Here is a 20,860-nt window from a genome sequence, read left to right as displayed (position 1 = left end):
GGAGGAATGAAGGTTTCAACGTTTGCTGGTACTTCTGTAGCGTATTGCTGCATGTTGGACATTACAAGAGTTAGATATTGACAAGCTTCACGTAATGAGAAGCAATATAATGTCTTACATACCTGTTCATTCGAAGAGCTTTGTTGTTTTTTATTACAGGTTGGTTGTTTCTTAGTCCTTTTCTTGCCAACCAATTCTATTGCACCCTTTGCCCTCCAACGACTGCGATCAGAGGCAGGTTTTCTTTTGATACCCTTCGCTTCATTAATATGTCCATCATAATCAACAACGTTCACTACTGACTTATTGAAGATAATGTTTACGCTTCGGGGCAACTTCTCGGGAGTGTCAAGCGAAACATGATTTTGACCTACGCTGTTCGATCCCATTATCTTTGGCTGGTATTCATTCGCTGCAACGGACTTAATGTGAATTAACTCCACGTTTTCAAGTAACTCCGTTGCAGCTTTTCTCACACATGCATAGCCTTCTTCACTTCTCAATGCCAAATCAGCAACATGCATGAATGACCTACACAGTTGTTGGTAACGGGAGGCTATGTGGCACTTCTCGTCAACACCAGATTTACTCGCATTGTCCATAACGAGCATTTCAATCTTCGCGCGTCTCGTCCATCTTCGCATTACGTAAGACTCAGGTATTTCGTGTATCTTCTCTTGATTGAGTGCCTTTAATGCATGACAACATAGAATACCTTTGAATTCATACATTTTGCACAAACATTCTACCCTTCCGTTGTCAACATTGTACGTGACATGTGCTTCTTGCCTTTCCTGATGCTTTTCGCCCTGACAAAAAATATGGTATTTGTGCATATTCTCGGTTTGAACGAGTCCTTCTATTTTTCAATTCATGACATGCAACACCTCTTTCTTGATCCATTCAAATACAGCTAGTGTATACAGAGCTGCAGGTCGCATCAATATGTTCATGCCAAAAGTTAGAGGTCGTGTATTGAAGCATTTCACGTCTTGTTCAAGCTCATTCTGTCTTAGACCGTCTATAAATAATTCATATTGTTCCATGAAATGAAATATTGTTAAACATGAATACAGGGTTTTTTTCAGGGTGGCATGCATAGATTCGGCTCTTTGTGTGCTTATCATACCTGCACAAAAGTATTGACTTCCATATGCCAATGCCCACTTCTCTTTTTCTGCATATAAATTTTGTAACCACAGACAGTCAGTAAGGTCGTATGTCTTAATCATTTTGTCCCAATCTGACTTAAAGGTGACCTCGTCTACGCTATGAAGTACACACCTTGTAAACTTTTTGTCAAACCCTGTATTCTGATTAAATATGTGTCCTATGTTCTTTGCTGCATTTTGAAAGATATGCCACAAACATAGGCGATGATGTGCATCTGGCCACACATGAAGCACTGCAACCGCAATTGCGTGATCACCATCTGTAAGTAAAGTTTCAGGATGCTTCCCGTTCATTGCCTGTGTAAATACTCTGAACAACCACTCAAAGCTTTCCTTGGTCTGGTCATACACAAAAGCACCGCCTAATATACAAGTCTGTGTGTGATGGTTCACCCCCACAAACTGCGCAAATGGCCACTGTTCAGTATTAATCTTTACTGTAGTATCAAACACAAGCACATCATTGAAGCATTCATAATCTACTCTAGACTTTGAATCTGCCCAAAACATATTCACAGCATATCCATCTTCGTCCACTTGCATTGCACTAAAGAAACCATGTTCATTGCTTGATTTATTCTGTAAGTAACGAACCAAACAACATATTTCTCCGTTCTTCATGTTATCTGTCCTCTTTCTTCTCAAGTGGTTTCTTAGATCCAAAGGTGTGAATGGCACATTTTTGCGACAACCATCTATGCGGGTAAACAAAATTGTATGTCTTCCTTGGTGCAATGCCGGCGCTATCGGCTATTTCAGCCATTGCAGCATGCGCTACAGTTACTTTACGATGCGACCTTAGCATATGAGTCATAAATGATGCAGATAAATCATGATTATGATCACTGATTAAAGTACGCATGACAAATTTCCCATTCGGATGTCTTCTCAAAACCAATCTCGCCTGACATCCACATCTTGATTCTGGCATGCTCCTTGTTGGATTTCTCATTGATTTCTTCCAACCTTGCTTGGAACTGACATATGTCTTTCTAACCAAGACACCCTGTGCATTTTTTGACCAAGAAAACCTTCTCACACTGAAGCAAACTTTTAAGGCATAATCATTGTAAAATTTATATGCATCTTCCTCGTTATTAAACTGCATTCCTTCTACAGGAACATAGTCAAGTGTAATTCCATGTACATTCCCACTTCCTACGGTTTTATTAAGTGTACTGACATCAAAATCTACCTCATTATTGAATTGCATTTCTTCTCTTGGATCATTCAAGTCAAGTGTACTTACGTGTACATTCTCGATGCCTACACTTTTATTATGTGCACTATCATGGTAGTATACCTCATCATTGAATTGCATTAATTCCACTGGAACATTCAAGTCAAGTGTACTTACGTGTACATTCTTGATGCCTACATTTTTATTATGTGCACTCTCATAGTAGTCTACCTCATCATTGAATTGCATTAATTCCACTGAAACATTCAAGTGGTCAAAAGAAGAGAAACTAAAGCACAAAATTAGAATAAAGTCAATTTTTTGTTTTATAATTTTTTGAATTATTAATTAATTTATTAATAAAATTTGATTTATTACTTGAAGTTGATTCAATATATGAAATAGTTTATAGTTTAGTTATATTAAATCTATAATGTAACCCGAGTCCTTAAGAAGTTTTTAGCATTTGTTTAAAAAAAATCCACCATTTTTTGAATGTCAATTGAGGTCATTACATCAACAATTATAGCTTTTATAAATCCTCATTTTTCAGTTGCAAAGGTTTTATAATGTAACCTGAGTCCTTAAGAGGTTTTTAGCATTTGTTTAAAAAAAATCCACCATTTTTTGAATATCAATTGAGGTCGTTACATCAACAATTATAGCTTTTATAAATCCTCATTTTTCAGTTGCAAAGGTTTTTACTGAACCTTTTATTTACAAGTTTTTCTTAAGCACCTTCCACTTTTGGTTTTTTAATCCACTTAATAAGCTTTTTCTCAAATCACTTTTCAATCTTATAAGCATAGCCCATCAACGCAATCCATGAAACCCAAAATGAGAGAGAACAGTACTTTATCTCAATAAACAATTGCATTAACAAGAAATATACTAGAACCAGATGTCACAAACTCAAACACTCCAACGGGTCAAGGTTATTTGCCTTCATTTGCAATGCAAAGCAAATTAGAAGCTATATGTACAAACAATTTCTTCAATACCCTGTACTTTCTCTCGCAGAAGATACCATCGATCAAAGGCCATAAATTTAAGGGTAATCAGTAAAGAAGATGGTCTCCAGCCTGCAGTCATCTTCCTCACAGCAGAAATTCTTAAACTACCATCAAGGCAACATTCAACCACAGCTAACTCCCACAAGCCATGCATTCCTCTCTGTTCTCTAAGGAGCAGACCATCTGTGCCATTTTGGCATCAATGTCATCAGCCTCTGTTGCTGGCTTATCCTGATTTACACGTTAAGACTTCATTGGCACCAGCAAGAAAATGCAAACAGAAAAACAAATGACAAGAAAAAAAGTGTACTTATAGAAAATTGAGATACAATATTAGTACCTTAAGCATAGATGAATCCACAGTGAATTTAATTGCATCTGCTGCAGGGCGAGAGCGTAGATAGTACATACCAGTCTTCAAGCCCTGTTTGAATATCAAGTACAGTTCAAAAAAATTATTAAACAAAGGCATCATTCAAGACTTTAAATGCACCAGCTAGGACTCAACACAGTAGAGTTGCTACAAACTTGAAAAACTCCACTTGCAACCAAAGAGACTCAACACAAACATAGCAGCAAGAACTAAGCCATCCAACTAGTGGATTCCCATGACACACCAGATCAAGATAATGGAATATGAACAAGTCTTACATTGGACCAAGCATAGAAATGCAAAGAAGTGAGCTTCCCAAAATTAGGTTGGTCCATGTGGATGTTCAGACTTTGGCTCTGATCTATGTAGCATCCACGGTCAACAGCCAGATCCACCAGAGTTCTTTGCTTGATCTCCCAAACAGTTCTAACAAAGATAATTATAAAAGGTTATTTTTCAAACTAATGGCTGAAAAAAATGGAAGAAAGGTTTGCATTCATATACTTGTAAATTGATCTGAGATCAGCTGGAATCTCAGGGATTTTCCGTATAGAACCATTCTCGTATATTATCTTGTTTTTCAGAGACGGAGACCAAAGACCCATCTCAGTCAAGTCATGAAGAAGGTGTTTGTTAACCACTACATATTCACCACTGCAAAACAAATAGTATGTTATCAGATAAATGCATCCTTCAAAATTTAGCAGAATGGGAAAAAAATACTGCCTCTAAATAGCACCTCAACACCCTTCGGCTGTAGATATTAGAAGTGTATGGTTCAAAACATTCATTATTTCCAAGAATCTGGCTGGTAGATGCTGTGGGCATTGGAGCAACCAGAAGGGAATTCCTTACACCATTCTTGGCAATCATTTCTCTCAGACCAACCCAATCCCAACGATTGGATGGAGTTACTCCCCACATGTCAGGTTGCAAAATTCCCTGCATGAAGCAGTCATCCACAAAAATGGGCATTAAGAACAATCTCCAAGATAAGTATAAATCCTATTCAAGTCATCAAAGTTGATAGAAATGCATGACAATAGGATGCAAATATATTTGGAAGACAAAGAGTACACAATAGCTTGGAGCTGATGCCTAGTGAACCTTATTGTGTGTGCATAATTGTGTGATGGCACAAAATCTTAGTGAATCTTACACCTAAAATTTGGCAGCAAACTTGTACTTCATAGTGGAATGAAGTTTGCTCAAGATTATGTGATGCAAACAGTAAATGAGTATTAACATTATGGAGACTTTATGACAATAAACAAACCTTGCTCACTGGACTCCCATGGTAGGTCTCATAAGGGCCTTCTTTTGCAGCAAGCTCAGAAGAAGCCTTTAAAGCATGATAATAAATCGTTTCAAAAATGTCCTTGTTCAATTGACGGGCCTAAAGGTACATCAGACAATCAGAAGTTCAACACCAGTTACAAAAAACTAATAACAGTTGTACTAAAAGCAAACTGATACTATATTCAACCTCTGGTGAATCAAATGGCATTCCCAACAAGATGAAAGTATCTGCAAGTCCTTGAACTCCTATTCCTATTGGTCGGTGTAGCATGTTTGATCTTCTTGCAGTTTCAGCAGGGTAAAAATTGACATCAATTATCATGTTCAAATTTGAAGTAATTATAGCAGTAACCTGTTCAACAAATAAAAAAGTGCTGGCTCATTTGAGTAAAAAAGAGAATGAACCAATAAATCTAGATCCTAAAATCAGACACAAACCTCAGCAAGTTTGTCAAAATCAAAACATCGATCATGTGAACCCCTGCTCCCAACCAGCTTGGATGGATGAGAATCCGGTGGCAACCCCTGTGCATCATACAATAATTTCAAAAAATCCAGAAACTGTAGAACATAATGCATGACCAGAATATTTTGGAGCATGAACACACCTTTTCCTTGACATATCGAGGCAGAGCAATTGATGCCAGGTTACAGACAGCAGTTTCTGTTGGGCTTGAATATTCAACAATTTCAGCACACAGATTAGAAGATTTTATTGTACCCAGGTTTTGTTGATTACTTTTTCTATTGCACATGTCCTGCAAAAGACAGAAAGCCATATTATAACAGTAACAGAAAAAATCTAGCAAGATATTTAGGATGCATATTAAAAATTTAATCAATTAACAACCTTGTAAAGCATATAGGGTGTTCCAGTCTCTATTTGTGATTCTAGAATAGCAAACCAGAGCTTTTGTGCCTGCACAACCTTCTTTGCCTTGCCCTATATTGAAAATCAAAGTTGCTTAAAAATCAAAACAGAAAAAATTGCATAGTGCTTAAGCTACATAAGCCAGATAGAATACCTCTCTTTCATACTTAGTAAAGAGCATTTCAAATTCATCACCCCAGCAATCAGCTAGACCTGGAGCCTCATTGGGACAGAAAAGTGACCATGTTTCATTATCCTGAACCCTCTTCATGAAGAGATCAGGTACCCAAAGTGCATAGAAAAGATCACGTGCTCTGTTCTCTTCCTGAAGTAATAAAACAGTGAACACTTCATGAGTTGACTGATAATATAGACTGAAACAGAAATAAAAAATATGCATTCCGATTGGTTGTTGCACATGCAGCCTTGAGACAGGTAGCATCATAGCCCATGCAGATTAAATGAGTAGTGCCAGTAACAAACAGAGAAAATGACAATCAGGTCAGTGTCCACTTGTTTACAAATTTATTCAAACTCAGTAAAGAGACATACAAATACAATGCAGGTCAAAACTTGGTAGTCCAGTACTCAGTTCATTTTGAACCAAAGTCCAGGTCTTAGACAAATGGCCCAGAAGCACCAACTTTTCAAAAACACGCTCATAAGAATTGGAAGGGAACTGAATACTCACACACACAAAACTTATAAAATACAGACGAATAGAAGCAGCAAAAACTGTGATACAGGAATTTTATGATGACAGTAGCAAATACCTTCCCATGATTCTTTCTGAGATCAAGAAATTCAAAAATATCAGCATGCCATGGTTCCAAATACACGGCAAAAGCCCCTACAAAGAGAATGTAAAGGATTCCTTAAATTCAAAGGGTCAAGCCAACAGATACAATTCTAAAAGACTTCAGATGTCCGTAAGATCTTGCCAGATCCTGAAACCATTCAGCACCTGTAAGAACAGGAGAAGAAGCAGAAGATATAGTCACCTTTCCTCTTGCCACCCCCTTGATCAACATAACGAGCGGTGTCATTGAACACCCTCAGCATAGGAACTATGCCATTTGAAGTACCATTTGTGCCACGTATATAACTGCCCATGGCACGAATATTATGGACAGAAACACCAATTCCCCCAGCTGATTTGCTAATAACAGCACATTCCTTCAGTGTATCATAGATACCTTCAATGCTATCATCTTTCATGCAGATAAGAAAGCAGCTACTCAACTGACAGAAAAAAATACCCATTAAAATTTGAAAGAGGATCGCAAGCTTAAAAACTAAAAGATGAGCAAAGTAGCCATCAGAAAGAGTTTGCAAACCATACTTGGGGTCTCGGGGTCCCAGCATTGAAGAGTGTGGGAGAAGCATGAGTGAACCAGCGCTGTGACATCAAATGGTATGTTTTCAGTACAGACTTGATGTCATCCTTATGGATGCCAACTGAAACCCTCATGAGCATGTGTTGCGGCCTCTCAACAACCTTCCCTCCGATTTTGAGGAGATACGATCTCTCCAGGGTTTTAAAGCCGAAGTAATCATAGTCAAAGTCTCGGTCATATATGATTTCGCTGTCTAGAAGAGCAGCATTCTGAAATAAGAAAGATATCAAAAAACAATTAGGAAACTCATTGATGTTATTTAAGTTATTGATAAACAAATGAAAAAAAACTATTATGATGGTGAAGATAAAACAGGGGCATATATTCTAAATTCATGAATTATAATCACCAATAAAAAATGGGCATAATTAGCATCAAGGCAAGAACTAGAAAAATATCAAGAACAATACCAACTTCTGAAACAACAATGTACACATATGTAGAAACAGATCTAGCTAGCCAAAGGAAATCACCTTAAGCTTCATTTTTAGCCATCAACCATGACAGAAACTCATAATGGTAACGTTTTTTGCAATATAAAATTTTAAATCATTTCATAGGAACAGCAATATTCATGGTATCACTGTTTAGTAACAACACTATGTTTCTATAACTTCAAACTTATTAGTTATACAAAAGAGAGAATGAATTTCAGATGAAACCCTCCGATTTTTTTTGCATCATTACCAGAAACATATACAAAAATTCACACTAGAACCAATCAAAACAAAAGGAATAAATGATTAAGGAAAAATATCATAATGGGCATGCATCAAATTAAACAAACAAGCAAATAAAATGCAAGAAAGAACATCTCTCTTCATGGATCGAACCAACTAACCTTCATAATTATATCATAAACATCATCTGCAACCAACGGAGCCTTCTGCAACGATCTCAAATCCACATGATTGTACATATCCTTGATCCTAAAACAATAACCAAAATCCAACAAATCACCATTAGAAAACTGATGTAAGGCAACAAACCTCAATCAAAATAACATATTTAAAAACTCACGTCTCTGAGAAAGACTTTTTCGTGCTCTTGTGCAGATTTGAAACAGCAATCCTCGCCGCAAGCTTCAGGAAGAAATGCCAGTTTGCCAACAAAAGAGAAAAAAAAATCATCAGATCTGGACCTTAAAGAACTGAATGAGGAACGAATTAGGGTGAACTCAATATAGAAGAGGGAGATTTACAGAGGCGTAATCAGGATGATTTGTGGTCATGGCGGCGGCAGTCTCAGCGGCCAACTCGTCAAGCTGGCTGGTGGTGACGCCGGTGTAGACGCCGGCGCAGACCTTCTGAGCGACGCAGATGGGGTCGCAGTGCTTCTCGCTGAGGCCATAGCTGAGCTTCTTTAGGCGCGCGGTGATCTTGTCGAAGTGCACAGCTTCCTTCCGCCCGTCCCTCTTTATCACGTACATCTTCTCCGCTGGAGATCAAGGTCACCCTTTCTCTGAGGAATTTCGCGCCGAACACTTCGTAGTTTCCGGCACAGAGAGAGGTGACTGACGATGAGAGATGGAGGGAGGGAGAGGAGGACTAAATAGGAGCGGCGGGAAAGGCTGGCATCCTTTTTTTAAAAATTTCTTTCTCCCTCCTTCGAATTTCCCGCCACTCCCTCTCCCTCTCCCTCTAACCCTCTTGGGTAAGAATGAGATTCCCCATTCTTTCCCTCTCTCTCTTGATTTTCTCTCTCCTCTTTCTCTCTCTAAAGAGCAAAATAAAGAAATTATGAGCGGTAGGCGGTAGTGCCTTGTTTTCGCTGTTCTCCCGCCACCTGATTTCCCCCCCCCCCCCCCCCCCCGACTTTATGCGGTTTTTTTTATTTCTCTTTTTTTGGCTCACACAATCAATAAATGGCATCCTCTCTCTGTTATCAGTATCGGTGCGTATCTGCCGATACACTCGCATCGTCCTGTATCTTCCGATACGTATCGTATCGGTATAGTGCTATGCGTTACCCTGAATCGGTTATTTTAAAATAAATGCAAAAAATAATAATATTTTAGTATTATATTATTTTAATAGTTTTAACATGTGTGATGACAGTATTTTTTTTTATTATTTTCTGCCCGATACACAACAATTCACTTGAGTATGGGTATCAGCCGATACTGACAACATTGCTCTATAGACTGTCTTCCTAAGCAAGCTGGAGAAGGAGACGGGTGAGGTTTGAATCTGAAGGCCTTTGTTAATTGTTATTTCTTCTTCTTCTTCATTTATTCTCTCTTTCACCCCCTTTCTATGGCTTGCAAAGCAAGCTATGCAACGGATGTTTGAATTTGAACACCTTCCCTGAGATGGCGACTCAACCTCTCATTCAAATTTTAAACCCCATGGCCCATCAACAAGTTTTTCAAGTAGATGATGATGGTATGAATTCTTATGAAGATGTGAGCATTTTAAGGGGAAAATACTTTTCATGTCGAAATTGCTTGATGAAAAACATCACTTTGTATGAAATTATTGTGTTCATTTTTTATAAAAAAATACCCCAATTTATATAGATAAGAAATGGGTGTTGTATAACTTATTTACTGAAAAACATGCTTTAGTCAAATTAGTTAAACAACTTAGAATTTTTTTTATCATCGAAGTTTTTTTCTTGGGCTAGGCACAAAGAAAAGCACCATCACCAACCGCATATTAACAGGACTCTAATTGGTAAAACCTTTAAGATCCTCTCTACCCACCAGGAAATACATGCAGCCTCGAACTAGCAAGGGATGCTTCTTATGGGTTTTGAATTCATGATGTCTCATCAACTTGGTGATGTTCATAAGTAGCCTCTACCAAGTGAGCATGATGTCTCGTCATCAACTTGGTGAGTTCACAGTTGCTTCTACCAAATGAGCGTAGTCCATTTTATAGAGGAGTTTTTTTTTTTTTTAAAAGGGCAAGCTGGGGTTAGACCCATCCCAACAACATACTACTGGGTTTTGAACTTGCAACGTCCCAACACATGGTGATGTGGGTTAATAGCTCCTGCCAAACAAGCTGAGCATCATTGGTATTATCAACAAGTTTTTTTTTTTTTTTGACAAAGAAAGCTTGGGTTAGGCGGACCCCTACCAGTTATACAACTAAACCGTAGGGATTCGAACTTGCATCATCCCAATACAAGGTGACTTGCACTAACTGCTTCTGCCACACAAGCTGAGCCCCCGTTGGTATTCTCAACAAGTTTTTAGTACAATATAAGTCATTGTTTTTTTATCCCTCTAAAAAATGCATATGAAACATACAAAATGCCTAATCTGATACATGTTTTTTACTAAAAATATATTATAAACACAGTTCATGATAAGCAAAATATACATGCAATTCGTTTTTTTGTTTAGACATAATGATACCTAAAGAAAATGGTCTCTTAATTACCGACGGGAGCTCGGCTTGTCTGGCAGGAGCAGTTAGTGCACGTCACCTTGGGTTGAGACGTTGCAAGTTCGAACCTTTTAATGGTAGGGTCTGCCTAACCCCAGTTTTCTCTGTCAAAAAAAAGAAAAAAAAATGGTCTCTTAATTGAACGTATCTCTCAATGGCAGTTGTCACCATGGAACAAATAAATGACAGATTTTATTGAGATAGGATCACGTCAGAGGCGCCTTGGATGTCGTTCATCTTAAAAATGAACACCCATCAAAACAGTGAATAAGCTCATTGTGAGCCGTTCATTTTTAAACCATTCCGATGATGTCTATCCAAAATACAAGCGGCGTCAAAAAAAGAGTGGGACCCATCCAATTGATGGGCATCCCATTCGTACATGTTTTGGATGCCATCATTAAATATTGAGATCAACGGCATCCACTCTGGGCTGATTCATCTCGGTTTTGTTGTGATTTCAATTAGATGGGGACCATTTTGGGTGGTTTTGGCTCTGGCCCAACATTTGAACTTGGTGAACTTGATATCTCCCTTGGTTGATCTTTTCAGGCTTATGTTTATGGGCCCAACGGATCAATATTTGGCCCAGACCACTTCTTTTGTTGTTGATGCCCATTTTTTTTTATTTTTCTACAGAGAAAGCTGGGGTTAAGCAGACTCCTACCATTTATACAACCATACTATTGGGATTCGAACTTGCAACGCCCCAACACAAGGTGACGTTCACCAACTCATCAACAACCAGCGGAGCCCGCCCCCCCCCCAGGTCGATGCTCATTTTTAGGGTAGATCTGTTGCTGTAATTTAACTCGCATTTGGTCAACGAATTGGACTTGGAAAAAATTGTAGCTAGGATTGACCTTAGTGCACTTTAGGGGTGGCAATCGTGTCGGGTTGGCGGGTCAGCATACCTCAACCCGACCTGTTTATTAAACGGGTAAGCTGTGGCAAACACGAACCCAGCCCATTTAATAAACAGGTAACCCGACATGACCCGCCGGGCAGGGGCGTAGCTAGGATTCATCTGAGGGGGGGGCAAACAGGGGTGTAGCAAAAAAAAAATTATTTGTGCGATAGTCGGGGGTAAAAATTTTTTTTTAGATAAAATAAAAAATGGCTACAATTATTAATAAAAATCTATTTCATATAGACAAATCAAACTATTTGCTGCAGTGAGGGCTGGGCTAGGACTGGGCTGGGCTACAAAAATGGATAAAAAACTATTTCATATGAAATCAGGGCTGGGCTAGGACTGGGCTTTTAAAAAAAATAAAAAAAATTAAACTGTTTAGGGAGGTAGAACTGGGCTACAGCCCAGTCCTGCCCCCCCCTAGCTACGCCCCTGTCGCGGGTAAACGGGTTCTCAGGTTGGCGGGTCTGGTTGACGGGTTGGCGGGTTGACCCGTTTAATAAACGGGTTAGGCGGGTTGACCAATTTATTAAATGGGTTCATTTTTTCCAAACCCGAACCCACCTAAGAGGTGGGTTGGCCGGTGGTGTCAGGTTTTGCCACCCCTAGTGCACTTTGGCTCAATCACTTGTTGTCTTCTAAGTTTTTTTTTTTTTTTTGGATAACCAGAGAAAACCACCTCCCTCATTCACGAGTTCAGTGGTGTAAAAACCCCAAGCTCCCCTTATCCACCAAAGAGTACACCCAGCATTGGCCTCAGTGCAAAGGGGACTCACGCTCATGGGTTTTGAATTCGTGATGTTTCTTTCAACTTGGTGATCTTTACTATTCACCTTTGCAAGAGGAGCTGTCTTAAGTGAGCCAAATGAGTCAGGTTTTTTTTTTTGAAAGGCAAGCTGGGGTTAGGCAGACTCCTAAGGTACCATCTAGATTTGAACTTGCAACATCTCAACACAAGGGGACATGCACTAGCTACTCCTACCAGACAAGCAGAGCTCCCGTTGCTGTAAAGAAGTCAGTTTTATGAAGATAAAGATTATGTTGTTGATATAATGAGCATTAGACATTAACCACGTCCTAAGAAAGTAAGTATACAGACTCGCCTAGATGGTTCAGCTATACTTTGGACAAAGTTATACGCTTGACTATGCCCGATGTCATAGGCACGTTGCTTTGGCAAACCATCTAGTGTCTGGTCAGCAAGGGGTTGGCTTTGCCATATCCAACCAAAGATGTGCTAAAAAGTTTTGGCCAATAATCGGTCACACATGCATGGATCATGTTCTAGGCTCCAAACGAGCTCAGTTGCATTCTCTTCCTATCTGTAAGCCAGCGGAATGCGAGCTGACCTACCTAAGCTCAGTGGCTTGGAACTTGTTTGAGTTTGACACTTAGTTAGCTTGAAAGCAAGCCTAGTCAATGGGGTTTAAGTTGATCTCCTTTCCAAAAAGATAGGCTGTCAAACTGGTCCGTGTCGAGCTAGACCGAAGGGCTGGCAAATCCTGACCCCTTAAACCAAGTTGGTAGAAATGTTAGTCCCGACCAGGCATATATAACTATACATTGATCTTGAGCCGAGGATTTTACATGAAATCGGGCAATGTGGGTCTTAAGACTAACCACTGACGAGGCGAGTTCAGTTAAATGGCATAAATGGCACTTTGAGGCATGTACCAGAATCAGAGAAACCCCAATATGGTTCGTCTTCAAAATTTTAAGCTCAAAGATGATGAGAAATTGAGAATACAAGAGAAATACTACATGCCTCTGTGGCCACTGCATCCTCCCCCGCACAATCACATAAGACTCGTACATTTGCGGCTCATGTGACTCGAAATCATATGATTCTAAATCACATGGTGGATGAAGCATCTAAGAATGAGCCATGAGAGATCGAATGTGATTTGAAATCGCATTTGGGGTGAATTTACTTGTATCACATGTGATTTCAAATCATATATTGTACCTTGTGATTTGGAATCATATGACTCCAATTCAAATGTGATTTGGCATCATGTTATTTGGAATCACTGAGATGCAATCAAACACAAGAGAGTAGAATGGTCCCAAATATGATTTTGAATCCCACTGCTTTGTTTTTTAACGTCCATTGGCACATGGAAAACGGGGCAAATCATTTTCTCACCATGGTGAGAAAATGATTCTCATTCCGGGCCAAGCAAACGTGCTGATAGTGTGCAATTTGCAAGTCATTAGACAATGGTTGATATTTGACTATTCGTATTATGTGCGTGCCCTTACTGGCAGATGAGTGAGCGAAGTGATTGCGGAAGTAAAATGGTTGACAAATACATATGCACTCACACGGCACACAATAAGGCATAGTATTGCGTGTATACCTGCTTTCATTGGATGGTGCAAACGCGTAGTTTTGGGAATAAATTAAGTATAGAGAAAAGTCCACCATTGCAAGAAACGCGCCAACATGAGGCTCCCGGTCATGCTTTTCGGGACAATGGGACACTAATGGCCAGAACTATGATACCTGTCCTCGTCTTTAACTTTTCTCTTGTCACATAGACTTTTTACAGCATTTTTTATTTGGAGCAGGCGTACCCGAGATCCAAACCCAAACGTCATTTGCTCTCTCTCTCTCTATATATATAGTGAGATATAGAGTAATGCGCTCCTCCTGCCCCTTAAAAAAGATTGTTTATTTATTTTTTCTCACATCTAACACCATAGATAGGTTTTGTTTAGTGGGAACCGGCTTTTGAATCATTGAAATCTGACATGTACAGATTTTTTCGGTGATCCAAAATCAATAACCATGAAGGTACCAGTTTTTTTCGGCTCATAAAATCATGTTTTTTCGTCAAAAAAAACATGATCCAAGAGTTGATTCTCACTAAATTGAGCATGCTAAATACACCTATAAGTTCAAATCTATCATAAAACACTTCAAAACTATGGGGCAAAACGAAAAATGGAGTCTAATATGTTAAGTTCTCACACACATATATATAATCAATTGTACCTACTGTTACGGGCCTATTTTCATAGGCCAATGCGGCACGACGACCCTTTCTTACCGCCGCAAGCCTACTTATCGCTCGTTTGCCAGCCGCAAAATCTTGTAATCATAGTGCAAGAAAGTAAGAGAGAATAAAAGGAGAAGAATTACAATCACAAGAAGCAATCACAACGAGGGTGAACAAAAGAAAGTTCAACGCATTTAATTCATTCACAATTTAGCTCGTAGGCCTCTTATAGTTCAAGTATACGGGATTCCCTTTTGAGGTATTGATTAACCTAAACCGGGCAGCTTACATCAGACTCAATGAGAGCAAAACAGACTATAAATGCAACTTTACAATATAAGTTACAAGGGAACATGCTCCCCCCTTCAAATCATGCGCCGTCCTCGGCATCACCCGCTTCATGGTAAGCCTTGACTTCAGCTGGGTAGTGGTTATTCATCCAGAAAGCGAGCTCTCATATAGGTTCCACTGTTTCTTCCCACTACACTAGGTATTTCTTCACTTCGCCCAAGTAGTTGACCTTGTGGTGATCTGACAGAGGTGCTTCTCGGCTTATTGTGTTGTCAAGGCCCTCTGCAAGATGGAAGCACGTTGTGGCAAGCTACGTTTCAGATCTTTGTCATATGTATGAAACTGTTTGAGGTTGCACACGTGAAACACAGGGTGCACCTTAAAATCTGGGGGTAACTTCAGCTTTTACGCTAGTTTGTCCACATTCTTTGTGATGGTGAATGGTTCTTCCACTACAAGAAAAATGTTAATTAGTGACGGAAATAATCTGTCGCAAATTTGTGATGGATTAGCTAGAGACAACTAGTCGTCCCTAAAATTAGAATTAATTATGAAATTAGCGACGGAAAAAAACTGTCTCAAAATCTATCACTAATTAGTGACTGATTAGCGACAAAAATATTTTGTCTCAAACTCCGCCTCAACTTTGCGATGGATGAGCGACAAAATTTTTTTGACGCTAATTAGCGATATTTTTTTAGACAGAATTATTTTATCGCTAATCTGTCGCTACTTTTGAATGTAAAATGAACCATCTAGGGCACAAAATTCTCTCCTCCCCCTACTCTCTCTCTCTCCTCTTTCGTTGATCCACCTCTCTTTCTCCTCCCTCGCTCGTTTGCTCTCTGTTGCCTCCCATCCTTCGAGTAGACGTCGACGATCGAAGCCGCTGGCCACCCCTCCGAACACCACCATCGTCTCCTTCTTCTCTGTTGCCACCGACGACTATCGATCGTCAACCACCCCCTCTTTGATTAGACCCCGAACCCTCTCCCTCAATCAACTCTTATAGTCAAACTCTCACTCACCTCGCATGTCGCCTGCACCTAACATCGGTGCTCTCCCTCTCGTCGACCTCTATTTAGGTAACCTTTCACCCCCTCTCTCTTTCTATTATGTCTTCTTCTTCTTTTTCTCATTTTCTTTCTTTTCTGTCGACCGGCATGGGCCTATCGTTTTTCTTTTTTGGCAAACCATGGTCGGTCGGCAGGGGCTAAAGCCCCTACTAGTTTTTCCAACAGGTCGGCAAGGGAGACACCCCCTGCTGCCTTTGACAAAGTTTTCAACAGGGGCTTTAGGCCCCTACCTCGTTCCTTCCGACTGGCGGAGCTTTGCTCCTACTGTCTGGGTGTTTCCGGCATGTGAGGGCAAGTCCCTTGTCCCACCCGTTCCTTCTTTTTTGCCAGAGAGGAGTCAAGTTCCCTCCCTACCTTCTTTTTCTTGGGTTTTAAGGGAGAGGTGAGCCCCCTCCCGTTTCTCCTTCTTCGTAAGGGAGGGGCTGAGACCCTCTCTCTGTTGCTTGGGTTACGAGAGAGGGGTTCGGCCCCTCCCCCATTCCTTCTTTGTTTTCATTCGGTTGGCAGGGGGTAGAGCCCCATGTCCTTGGTTCTTTCAGTCAGCGGGGGCGGAGCCCCTCCGCCCTTTATCCACTTTGTTTCTTTGGCAGGCAGGGGCTCTGCCTCTCTGCTGTTATCTTTTCTTGTCGAGCAGGGAGGGCGAAGACCCTACTTGAGTGGTTCTTCTGCCGATAGGGGGTGAGGGCTCTACCCCCTGTAGTGTTCCCCTTTCGTTAGGCAGGTCGGGGTGAAGTCCCCTGCCTGTGTCTTTATCTTTGGTCGGCAGTCTTTGTCATTGCAGGTGTGTAGCAGAGCAAAATACGTGATGCTTAATGCTAAGCATCGCATACGGCTTAAAATGTCATACGAAAAGAAACAAGAAAAATGCAAATGCAAAAGTATGCAAATCAGGTAAATACCCGTGGTGAGTAAGTGATGCAAGCACATCACATATTATTTACTTCCTTAGATGCAACACTTTTTTTATTATACACTCACTTAATGGTGGATATCTAGGACTGTTTTGCTAGAGTTTGGAGATCATGTTGAGCATGATTTGAATGTATGAGAATAGAAGTGCTCTTATTTTTGTAGTTCAAAGACCATGTTTGACATTGTTGTGATATGAATGTATTGCAATATTTGATATGACTATCCATGCTTGCATAAAGTTGTTTTTGATTTGATTATGCATTGCATATGAAATTGTATCATGAAAACATGCTTAAAATGAATGTATTGTGTTTGTGAATATGATTTTTTGCATTTTATGTTACGTATGTTTGTGGTTGAGAGAGGAAGAAGATTTACGCATTAACTAAAACAAAAAAAATTGCTCACCAACAATCATCAAAAAAGAATTTCTAACAGACTTGTAAACCACAATAATGTGTTAACCAACTCAACACAAGCAACAAACAAAATTAAGACTTTATGACCTACAATATACAAATTATAGCAAACCAATAAGGAGAAATCAGTCATTTCATTTCCATTAACTTGGAAAAATTGAACCTACTTTGTAATTTCATCTGAATATGTGGAAAACTACTTTTGCTTGACAGTAGTTTTCTTGGAGGTAAATGACATCATATATATATGTGTGTGTGTGTGAGAGAGAGAGAGAGACATATATATATCAAATAATTACATCTACCATCAATGCATGATAAATTAGATATTTTCGTCATCATATCATTATTATGATTATCTTTTAACTGGTGAAGATAATATTTATAACATCATAGGACAAAATGGCTACAAACCCGTGAATGGATGTACCGTAGGATAGTTGATAATGAGGTATCACTTGAATATATAGATGATGTTGACAGTTTTATTGAATTTACAACGGCAAGTGTCAGTACAGTGGATCCCACTGGTCTGATCAGGTGCCCCTGTACGATGTGTAAGAACAATCAATTTGTAAAACCTCATGGCATTAGACATTATCTATACAGAAAGAGTTTTGTTAGTGGTTATCATAATTGAACGCTTCATGGTAAAGAATTTTAGAATAATTTTGACGCATGGGTAGATATGGTGCACGATAATCCATATATGGATTTGATATTTGATGTCGCAGGATCAAAATTGGGTTATGCTATGGGTCTTAATGATGTACCAACTGGGGTAGAGGAAGAAGCAACAAACGATGAAGTTAGTAGATTTTATGACTTACTTAAAGATGTTGATGAGCCACTATTAAATGGTTGCGAGAGTCACACTATCTTGTTTGCAGTTCTTCAACTACTAAATTCGAAGTCAAAGTATAATTTGAGTCAATCTTGTTTTAACCGTCTGTGCTCTATTGTGAAGAATATTTTGCCCAAAGATGAGAAATTGTCACAAAATTTGTACAGTGCGAAGGTTATGGTCAACGCTCTAGGTATGGGTATCAAAAGATAGATGTTTATCCAAATCATTGTATGTTGTATTTCAAAGATTTAGAAAATAGTAGATCATGTCCGTCATGTGGGCATCCTCGGTTCAAGGTAAAGACAAGGGGCAATGCTAGCATGAGGTCAAAAGAAGTGACATACAAGTTACTCTGCTACTTCTTTCTCACTTGTAGATTGCAATGATTGTATATATCTTTGAGGACAACTAAACACATGAGATAACATGCAAATAAAGTCTGACATGATGAAGATAAGATCACGCATTTTGTTGACGCAGAAGCTTGGAATAACTTTGATCATATTCATCAAATCTTCGCAATGAAAGTGAGAAATGTTAGACTCAGTTTATGTATATATGGATTTAATCCATTTGGGGGTGGATCAACCTCATACTCGTGTTGGTCGATATTTTTCACCCCATACAACCTTCCTCAAAGCTTGTGTATAAAGCATCAAAATCTTTTTTTGTCTCCATTGATCCCTGGTTTGACGTCTCCAGGCCAAAATCTTGATGTATATTTGAGGTCATTAATTGATGAACTGAAAATACTATAGGATAACGGTGTTCTCACATACGATACCCACAAAAAACAAAACTTCAATATGAAGGTTGTTGTTCTATGGACAATTAGTGACTTTCCTGCATGTGATATATTATCTAGTTAGAGCACACATGGAAGGTTGGCATGTTCGTACTACATGGAGGATACAAAATCTTTTAGATTGACGCATGAAAAGAAGTTATGTTGGTTTGATTGTCACCATCAATTTCTACTCAGCAACCATATGTTTCAACGATAAAGGAATGCATTTCGAGCAGACACAACTAAAATAGAAGGTCCACTTATACGGTTGTCTGACATAGAGATTTTAAGATGATTGTGATACTTTTCATATGGATTGACAAATGTCCATAGTGCGACGCTCTTCCTTGGATTTGAGAATGATTACAATTGGACAAAAAATCTATATTTTAGGAACTACCATATTGGCAGACCTTATTGATACGACATAATTTGGTTGTGATGCATGTGGAAAAAAATGTGTTTGATAATGTGTTCATTATGATAATGAATATCAAAGGAAAAAATGAAAGATAATCTGATGGCCCGTATGGATTTAAAAATAATATGTAAAAGACCAGAATTGGAACTCTAAGAATATAATGGAAAAGTACTAAAACCAAAGGCAAGGTATGTGTTTGAACCAGATCAAGTAAAGCAGATGTGTCAATGGTTGAAACAGTTGAGATTTCCAGATGGATATGTCTCTAACATTGCTCGGGCTATGAAGATAGACGAGGAATAATTATATGGGTTGAAGAGACATGATTGTCATGTCATTATATAAAGGTTGATTGCCCTAGCATTTCATGATATGTTAGACAAACCTATATGGGAGGTATTATCCGAGTTTAGTAGATTTTTTAGAACATTGTGTGCATCGGAAGTTGTAGTAACTGAGGTAAAGAATCTCGAGGATTCAATTGTCACTACTATTTGTCAGCTAGAGAAGATATTTCTGCCAGCATTTTTCGATGTTATGGAATATGTGATCATACATTTTCCATATGAACTTAGGGTTGGTGGTCATGTGCAATATCGGTGGATGTACCTGTTTGAAAGGTATATTTATATTTATATTTTTCTCTCTAATGCTATTGGGAATTTATTGTATTATGAGATATATATTGTTGCCAGATGTATGTTTGAGTTCAAAAAAAAAGGTTCAGAGTAAAGCAAGAGTGGAGGGTTTAATTTGTGAGGCGTACACTTTAAAAGAGATTTCAAATTTCTCATCTATGTACTTTGAACCTCACATTCTAACATGTTACACTTGTCTACCTCGTAATGATGATGGAGAACAAGTTACTATGGTTGGCAAACTATAGATATTTAAACCACTTGGGCATGCCTTTGGCAGTTGTCGATCAAGACTCTTGGAAGATCGAGAGAAAGACACAGTATAAATCTATATCATTTTTAATTGCTCAGAGATTGATCCCTACATCAAGTAAGTATACATAATATGTTACACTAAGTTCTCTACGTACGTACATGGTTCGGTAATATAATTATTTGTTAAATGTAAACAATTTGATCTAGAGTTTCGAAGAGAACTTCCACATCTCACTGATTCAAAAATACAAAAATAATGTGAAAAGAAGTTTGGGGCATGGTTGAAAGAGTTGGTAAGGACGATGACATGCATTCTTTTCATATAAACAACAATATATTACTTAATTGGTCATGTTTATAGTCATTGTTTATGGTTATAGGTCCGCCATTGTGATGATAATGATCAAGGAATATGTGATTTATAAAATGGTTCAACCAAAGTTGTGTAATATCACAACGGGTACATCGTAAATGGTTAGTGATTCTATACAAAAAACTGCGGTGTAAATAAGTCAACGATGAATAGTGGCGTGTATCAAGGGTAGCAGTTATGGTGAAAATGAACTTCACTACTACGGTGTTATTAAAGAAATAATGAA

At 38.8% G+C, this 20,860-nt stretch overlaps 1 protein-coding gene across 1 annotated transcript; it reads right to left on the bottom strand.

Annotated features, from left to right (window-relative positions):
- Positions 1-3,190: 3,190 nt before the first annotated feature.
- On the bottom strand, positions 3,191-9,112 carry LOC149838000 (ribonucleoside-diphosphate reductase large subunit-like). The gene is made up of 17 exons (XM_090007556.1): positions 8,507-9,112; positions 8,326-8,387; positions 8,147-8,234; positions 7,251-7,514; positions 6,910-7,150; positions 6,682-6,758; positions 6,063-6,233; positions 5,888-5,980; positions 5,646-5,795; positions 5,476-5,562; positions 5,225-5,389; positions 5,015-5,134; positions 4,478-4,680; positions 4,243-4,392; positions 4,017-4,164; positions 3,706-3,789; positions 3,191-3,596 (listed from the first exon to the last, which is right to left on the bottom strand). Exons 1-17 carry the CDS (start codon positions 8,732-8,734, stop codon positions 3,498-3,500), a joined length of 2,430 nt encoding a protein of 809 aa, XP_089863682.1. The 5' UTR covers positions 8,735-9,112; the 3' UTR covers positions 3,191-3,497.
- Between the last annotated feature and the right edge of the window lie 11,748 nt (positions 9,113-20,860).

The sequence above is a fragment of the Nuphar pumila genome, chromosome 5, assembly GCF_984573655.1.
Source record: "Nuphar pumila chromosome 5, dmNupPumi1.hap1.1, whole genome shotgun sequence".
Lineage (NCBI taxonomy): Eukaryota > Viridiplantae > Streptophyta > Magnoliopsida > Nymphaeales > Nymphaeaceae > Nuphar > Nuphar pumila.
Note: the sequence above shows the minus strand (reverse complement) of the source record. Positions and strands in the feature narration are given on the sequence as shown.